This window comes from Aplysia californica, unplaced genomic scaffold (genome assembly GCF_000002075.1).
Source record: "Aplysia californica isolate F4 #8 unplaced genomic scaffold, AplCal3.0 scaffold01380, whole genome shotgun sequence".
Lineage (NCBI taxonomy): Eukaryota > Metazoa > Mollusca > Gastropoda > Aplysiida > Aplysiidae > Aplysia > Aplysia californica.
In genome coordinates, this window is record NW_004798650.1 from 37,219 (window position 1) to 45,915 (window position 8,697).

Sequence of the window (8,697 nt, forward strand, 5' to 3'; positions counted from 1 at the left end):
AGACAGATAGACAGAAAGACAGACAAACAGACAGACAGAGAAAGAGATCAGTAGATCGACCCATCTAGGATACCTGCAAGTTTTCCCGGAGTTATCCCCCCTTCAGGAACAAGATCGGCGACGTTCTTGATGACCCTGGAATTGGTGGGTTTCGCGGTCACTTTGCTTGCCGCTGAGCTGGACTTGTCCGTGTTGTGCCACTTGTAATCCGGGTTGGCCTTCATAAACGCATCCTTGTACTGGAGACATTGGAACACACAAAAACATTGCAGTCTCCACTGAATCATTTGTGTCACCACATGGTGGAATCAGGCGCTCATCATTTTTTTTTTTGAGCTTGTGTTAGTTTAGTTTTAGTAGAAGTTTTACGGCGCTCGCAACTGCATAAGGTCATATGAGCGCCAGAAGATTAGAGGTGTTACAAGACAGAGAGTAACAAACATAAAAAAGAAGAAGGGGAGATAAGGACGATAGATGTTTGATAGGAAAGAAGAAGCAAACCACACCAGAGCACCCGCCAACCACCCACTTGAGCTTGTGGAGCTAAGGGTATCATCATATTACAGCTTGTTCATTTGCTTTGCATTCAATGAAAGAAGTACTCGTCTAATTTGAATGGAAGTCGAGATACTTTCGATTGAAGAAGGTATGGGTCACCTGGTTTCAGAGGTAAATTATCGAGAAATTAAATAGTAGCCAAAGTTTGGTAACGTCTATAGTTTGAGAGTGTGTATGGGAAATGGAAATTTACATTATCTTCTGTCTGTAATTAATATTTTTCAGTAATGTCCACACAAAATGGGTTTTCCAACTGACGTAAGATGTGATAAGCCAAAAAAACAAAAATTCTGTAAAAAATTGCCTAACCATTGGGAATATGCTGTTTTCTTCGATTTCATTATTTTGACAAGCGCCTGATTTCACCACGGTGCCTCATTCAAGCAACCAGACAACAGAGTTAACTACACAGAAATAAAAACTATTATAAATACACAGTTTAAAGCACCCCAGACACCAGATAGCCACCATGAGCTGTTCCGCCAAGAACAAGTGATGATCTTATGATTAACAACACAACACACAAAGACTTAGACAACATATGTACAGATGTTTTAAACTAGCACAATCACCAAAATGCCAGTGTGGAGAGGCGGACCAAACTGTGGAGCACATCCTTCAGCACTGCAAGACACACAGGGCCCTGAGACAGGAAACGTGGCCAACCCCACTGACACTACAAGAGAAGCTATACAGGCTGACAGATGAACTGAGCAGGACAGCCCAATTTATGACAGATACCGGACTTCAAGTGTGATGCGATCGAGAAGAAGAAGACCACGATGCCTCACATTTTTATTTTTCAAAAAATGCTATACAAGTTTACACTTGAAAGGCTTTTATTGTTTCTTTCTTTATTGCACATAATTTTCGTAATACAACATCTTCTAAAGAGTCATAGCAAAGGCATTTCAAGTGCAATAACTTCACTTGTTGGTTCTCACGCAAACAAGACAATATTAACAAATAACAATAGAAAACACACCACAATACAAAGAAAAAAATGTACAAACAATCTCAAAAGTGAAATTCTTCCAAAACTACATGGTTAAAAAAAGTGTGTCCCCATACAATACACACAAGGGCCAACAAAGAGGATTTTTTAAAATCTAGAAATACGAACCTCAGTATATATTAATATATTCAAACAAATTCCCCCTCCCCTCCCCCCACTCTCATTATACTCAAGCCCCTAGAGGGCCCCTGGACTCACCTGTTTTTTTTTTAGTAGTTTTAGTAGAGGGTTTTACGGCGCTTGCAACTGCATAAGGTCATATGAGCGCCAGAAGATTAGAGGTGTTACAAGAGAGAAACAAACATAAAAAAGAAGAAGGGGAGATAAGGACGATAGACGTTTGATAGAAGGAAAGAAAAAGCAAACCACACCAGAGCACCCGCCAACCACCCACGGACTCACCTGTTTGGCTAAAGTAGTGTAGGTCGCCTTCTCCTCACCGAGGTTGGCCCAGAGGTCGCCCAGTACACGTGTCACGCTGCGGTTGTCCAGCTCGGGGTGCTTTTCCCGCACCACACTGCGGTGACGCTTGCAAAAGATCAGGAAGGCGTTCATCGGCCGACGAACTTCCTTTTTCTCTCCACCATCACCATCCATCTCGACACAGTGTGATTGTAACTGGGAACGATTGACAGATCAGGAGGCATTACAATTTTGTTGGGGGTTTTTTAATGAGCAAAAAGAGAATTTTGAGTCTTTCAGTTGCTGACAGCATGATTACTTTCAAGATGATATCACAGAAAGTATTTTGCAGTGCAAAACATGTGAAAGTGAACTCAAATGTGTTACTCATAATATGATGTTGATAACGAAAGGGCCACTATACATATATATATATATATATATATATATATATATTAATATTATTATACAGGTGAGCAAATAAAAAAATAATTTGATTTCAAATGTCAGAACCACAATTGCAAATGGAAAATAGAAAATGTAGGTCATTTAAAGCAGCCATCTGGCCTGGGAACTCAAAGGAAATTTACAATCTTACAGTTTAAAAAGTTCCAAGAAAAAATAAGGAAGGGGGAGGAGGAGTAACACACATCTTGCATTAGAAAGTGCTCTACAACATTTGAAGATTAGTTATCACTTGCAATTTGCTGAAATGTCAGCAACTTCAAACAATCCGTCTTGAATAAGGGATGAACATTCACTTGGCTCTAGACCAAAACAAGGCAGTTAAAATTTTTATTTATAGCACCCATTAACCAAAAAGGCCAAAGAGACCAAGTGATACTAATATCATGCCAGTCTGCTCTTATCAACAAACAGGAAAAGACAAAGTTTAAGAAGTTTCAACAATTCTCTTCAGTAACTCTCATCACTTTACAGTAATATTATATATATAACATTAACATCTATTTAAGGTCATGAGTAAAGGTGCTAACTTTTTAAAATCCAAACATAGACAATGAATCCTAGCCTACAACATTATTTAGAAGGAAGTGGTTAAATTCTCACCCCGGGTGAGAATAACCTATGTCTCACTATTCTCATCCCCTCCCTTGTTTTACCGGAAAAGACCCAAGAGGGATCAGGGCTGAGGTTACGGGGGAAAATGCTCCACAGGATCGTGTTGGTGTCCAAAAAGACATACATCTAGATCTAGTCACAGTGAGGGTTGTCAAATTGGAGCCAAATCCCAGAAATTTGGCTCTCTTGGATCGCGTCTGGCCAGGAGAATTTCATTTGGCTCTCTGGCTTTTTTTTTGTGCTCCAAACTCCAAATGTTGAAGAATAAGGGGACAGAAGAGGCAAGGAAAAAAAAAAAGAAAGAATGAAAGATAAAGTAAAGAGCTTGGATTGCTTAAAATTATTAAACTAGTTAACACGATTTAACGCACTCATCCATTTGGTCTGAATAATTTACAACCCTTCAACCGCCGTGCAATAGCATGGTCTCGTGCTCGTGTCTCGTTACGTTCGTACACGCTCTCTGTTCCTTGAATAATGTATTGTGTGCAGGCAGAGAGTGAGGGGCCTGCCATCGTTAAGTGTGTAAACAACTAATGGTCCAGCCGGCGACCGGTCCCACATCCCGCTCAATGTCGGTAGGGATTAGATTAGCCTTTTTTTTAAACTGGAGAGGCGAAAAATGTTCTTACATTATTATGATTCGTTCACAACCATATGCTGTAAGCCACCAGTAAGGGCCTAGGTGATTTTATCGGCCTGCGAGAGGTCAGGGGGGAGTATTCGCCTCATGCCCTCACCGGGGTGGGAGCTATTATTTGGGGTGTGATGAGAATAGCGAGACAAAGGTTACTCTCACCCGAGGTAAGAATAAAGGTGGCCCATTTAGAAACTTAACTGGATACACAATTCAATTTCTTATACTGGCTTATTCTTTTAACAATTTTTTACAGCTTTGTTTTCAAATCACTGATCAGACCAACTTGTGACTCAATTTTGTTACTTTTTTCAGTTTCAGTAGGTTTACATCAAAGACGAAATGAAAGGGAAAGTTATGATTAACCACATCCCCCACCCTTTCCAGACTTTCCTCGTTCTTCTTATAAACAATAAATTAGAATGTGATTTTTTCCTAATGCATTCAGCATAATCATAAAAAGGATTAGATTAAGATCTAGATCTAGATCTAGATATAAATCTAGATTGGATTTACAATTTTCTGTGGAGTTTGATGAAACTCTCACCCTTACAACCTTCTAAACAATAGATATCTCTAGATTCTAGACTCACCCTTACAAACTAAACAATATATATCTAGATCTATAGATCTATTACATCATTAGTCTACACTAAAGCTGGCTCAAGTAGATTAGTATCTCAAGAACTATTAAGAACAATCTTATTGAGTCTACACCCAGCATCAAATCAAGCTACTCATCTCTAGACAGCTGGGATACATTTTTAAAACTTGAGGGTTAATCCTTCCTCCTGCTTTCCATCCATCCCCACTGTAGACTAGAGGAACTTGCAGAAATGGAGGAGAAATTTAAAAGAACCCCAAAAAAAAGTCTGGGCCTATTTTAATTAATAGGCCTAGATCTGATCTAGATTCTAGATCTATCTAGATCTAGAATTTAGATCTAGAGTCTAGTCTAGATTCTAGATTGTAACTGTATGAGATTTTTACTAGATATACTATGATATAGATCTAGATCTAGATCTAATCTAGATCTAGATTGTCATTGTGAAACTTTACCTGTTCATGGCATGGGACTGGTGATAGTGGATCTCCAAATCTAGATTTAGAACAAATAATAAGCTACAGAAAGCCACTGACTGCCAGAACCCTCCTTTCCGTGATAAATAAACTTGATCTACTGACTGAAACCGCTAGGCGCAGTGAGCCCACCCCCGTGGATTGATTCGTCATGCACTCTAAAAGGCCTACTTCACCAGGCCTACTTGGCTATCTGTGCAAGATCAGAGCTAAGCTATAAATAGATTTGGGCCGGGTCGATTCTTTCCTGAACTTGAAACCGAATTTGGACGAGGTTTGATAACAACTTTCGTGAGCTCAATAAAAACAAAAGCAAAGGACAGGCACTGGTCATAAGTCAATGCCAGCTGCTTTGATGTAACCAGAAACCGAACCCCACTGGGCTGTTCAAAGCACAGGGTTGGCCAAGGCCAAAGAGGGCACGCGTTTGCGACTGACTGACTTTCTCACTCGCTGGACTCACGTGTCACTTTAACCGTTGTGTTACACCTTATTATGCCGAAAAAGAAGACGGAAAAACAGACTTTTGATGACATGCGAGAAGAGTAAAACAATATCAATCGCAAGTTAATAGAAATTGATAAACAAATCAATTCATTGAAGTCATAAATCATGAAACATGCCGAGTATCGGTGCCACAGACGATCTCATTATCTATGCACACAGGTTTTGTTGTTCAACAAGTCGACCTGAGCACTCGGGACATTGGCTTGATAATCGGGTTCCGACATGTGGACGAAGAAACTTAAATGGAAAGCTGTACAGTCGTAACCAAAAGTGAAGTGAATTAATAAAAAGCAGTAAAATCTTACCTTTGGTACAACAAAAGTAGGATGTTGTGTGAAATTCTTCAAAACTAACGATATTCTGATATGGGACCTCTGTGAAACGATGTAGACACTACATCGTCACCATCATTCACAGCTGAACTTGGAGAAACTGGGTCAAGGCTCAAGATGATGCCAAAATCCCTACGCTGCATTAGGCTTACCTTTTCGTGTTTCAGTGTGAAGATGGACAACATTATTTTAAAACTACTTTGTATATTTTGTTAATTTTTGTATAATACTTTTGTATTGCAATTGAGGCAGAGTACACCCCGTTATGTTTTCTTAGTGTAAGCCCTACTTTCACAAAATTTTATAAAAATAGAATCACCTCAAGTCTTTCTTGATCTGATTGGTCGGGAGCGGTGGAAGTTGGCCTATATAGAACTTCTCTCTTCTTTGCAAACAAAATAATGCTGGTCAAGTTGACTGGACTTCTGAGATAATTATTACCTTTTTAGTGAATTTTGGACGTGAAAACACGTTCTAAATGGGAAAGGAATTAAAGGATCTAAGGAAAACCATTCAACAAGGAAAAAGAGAATAGGTTGAGATTTGTTTACATTATCAGTCAGCCGGCCTGTGTTCCACAGCCGGGTTGTGTTTACAACTGGGTTATGATGCGTGACCTCCCTGTGTACGAAGAAAGAAGAAGGGGGAAGGTGTATTGGTCTAGAGGTCTAGCCTAGGCCTAACCCTACACTAGTCCAATATTCGCTGCTAAATAAGGCGAAAAGTGCACAGCGTATATGTGGACTTTAACATCGCATTCACTTAATAACTTAATTATGGTTTGCTGAAAGCGTTTAGTGTGTTTTGTTTTTCTTCTTTATTTTGTGGTTGAGCTTGTCGGTTGTTTTGGGAATGGCCAGGCGTGTTTATGCGTGTAAAAAGAGGGGGTGGGGTGGGCGTATGTCAGCTTATCGTTGTCCCAACGCCCTGCATGCCCTTTGCAAAGGCATAAATCTCGGTGTACATGTAGTAAGATCGCTCGCACTGTTGTCTGCAGCTTTTTATGCAGATCGAGATCTAATCTAAACGTACGGCCTGATCGAACATAATACACTGTAGGCCTACATGTCGTACATGTATCGTACAGGCCTCCGACTTCGACGATCGTAATGAATTTGTACCTGTAGTAAAATGAGGCGCGTGGCTTTGTCAACCTGATCTCGTCTTAGATTGTATTAATCTTTCTGTCGAAGGCGGTGGCTAGGTGAGCGTTTGGTGACTTTGAAGAGTATGGATTAACAGAACGGGCGGCTACAAACTGAAAGAACGTTTGTTATACCCCTCATCGTGACATAATTTCTAAGTAATCTAAGGCCAGATGTACGTACGTGGGATTAATTATTACCATGCGTGCAGAATCTTTATATCATATTATTAGGCTACAGGCTTACTATAATATCGTCGTATTTATTTCTACGGAAGAACGATTGTTTTCAATAATCAAGACATATATAATGTATTACAAATTACAATATCAAATGCACCAGAATGATTTACTTAAAAGAAAAAGGTCGTGCGGTTGCATCTGTTTGTGTACGAATGTTTACTTAGGTCTAGTAAATTTAATCTGAGCAAGTAAATTGAATAATAGGCCTCATATAATCAAGCTGCCCATTTATTCTTTTAATTAAAAGAAAAAGAAATGTTACACAAAATGTATAAGATGATCATGTATAACGCGCTCAGAGAGTGATCGCATCAAAGATTACTTGACAGGTGAAGCTTATACGCAAAATATAATATTATGTTAGCATACAAATTTATATGACAGCGCAATGAGACTGCGGCTATAAGGCCTACAAACGCTGGTTAACAATCAATATTTTTTTTAGATTGCAATGACCAGGCCTAGCGGTGACCAAAATTTACACTGCGTTTTCTTAGAAGGCAGGCTACGCTTATTTCAAATCTGAAAAACATTTTCTCTATCACTATCACGTCAGGCTTCTTTTTTTGTATAGTATATTGGTCATTTTATGAATTCGTTATAGATCTAAACGTAGGCCTACTGGGTTATATATACCCGGTAATGTAGTTTGTGTTATAGGCCTATAGGCCTACTGTGTCAGAAATTATCCATCACCACAAGATCAACGCGAAATGGAAATGGATTGGACACACCCTGAGGAGACCCCCGACAAGCATCATCAGGCAGGCTTTAACGTGGAACCCACAAGGAAAGCGTAAGAAGGGAAGACCAATGATGACATGGAGGCGAGCGGTACAAGCGGAAATTGAAAAAGCGGGGACATCATGGAAACAGATAGAAAAGGATGCTCAGGACAGGCTTCGCTGGAGTAATGCTGTTGATGGCCTGTACTCCACTGAGAGTTAAAAAGGGCAAGAGAGAGAGAGAGAGAGACAAGATCAACGCAAAATCGAGCTCACCCGTGATGAGCAGGGGTAAACTATAATAACGTACTGTACTTCAAATTAAAAACGTACACACGAATGCAATAGTTACGAGTAGAGATATATATGAATGATCATTTACCGTTTCGACACCCTACTTCTGTCATTTTAAAAACGATTCGCTTACAAAAAAAAGGGGAGGGGGAGGGGCGAGTTAAAAGTCAAACTTTCCGCACGTTAGGCTGTGACGTCATGGGGGAGGAGCGAAGAGCGAATTGCATTGCGTAACCGGATTCGAACCCGCGGGACCAATTGAATGAGAAGCAAACACCGTAACCCCTCTACCACGAAAACCCCCCTCGTGATGATGAATATGAAGAGGACATTAACCCTTTCACTGCTACGGCGACGTAGTGCTCATGTCTCCTCTGTGTGAACTTTGAGTGACAGTACCTGTAACATACATGTATTTTTAATGTGTCAGTCAGATGATGCAGAATGTATTTAACTTTCAATCTGCATAATAAGAGAAAACTGCATCTCCCCTCGACGCTTAACGGCTATAACAGAGGACGAAAAGGTAAAAAGGAAAGGAAAGTAAGTACATATGTAATAAGATAAGAAATTAGTCTTTCACCCCTTAATTATTGCCTGACCCGAGTCGGTCTCTCTCTCGTTGGACTATACGGATAAGCGAACTCCTGTGTTATTATATCCCATATACACATGTATAA

The 8,697-nt window shown here is 39.9% G+C and overlaps 1 protein-coding gene across 1 annotated transcript in view; it reads right to left on the minus strand.

Moving 5' to 3' along the window:
* The window catches only part of LOC101849267, a gene marked incomplete at its 3' end in the record, with an annotated part of 22,975 nt that extends 16,513 nt beyond the window's left edge, over nt 1–6,462 (minus strand). The window contains 3 exon segments of the mRNA XM_035973541.1: nt 74–239; nt 1,976–2,191; nt 5,585–6,462. Of these exon segments, the coding sequence (XP_035829434.1) occupies nt 74–239; nt 1,976–2,170 (361 nt within the window).
* Nucleotides 6,463–8,697: the final 2,235 nt, after the last annotated feature.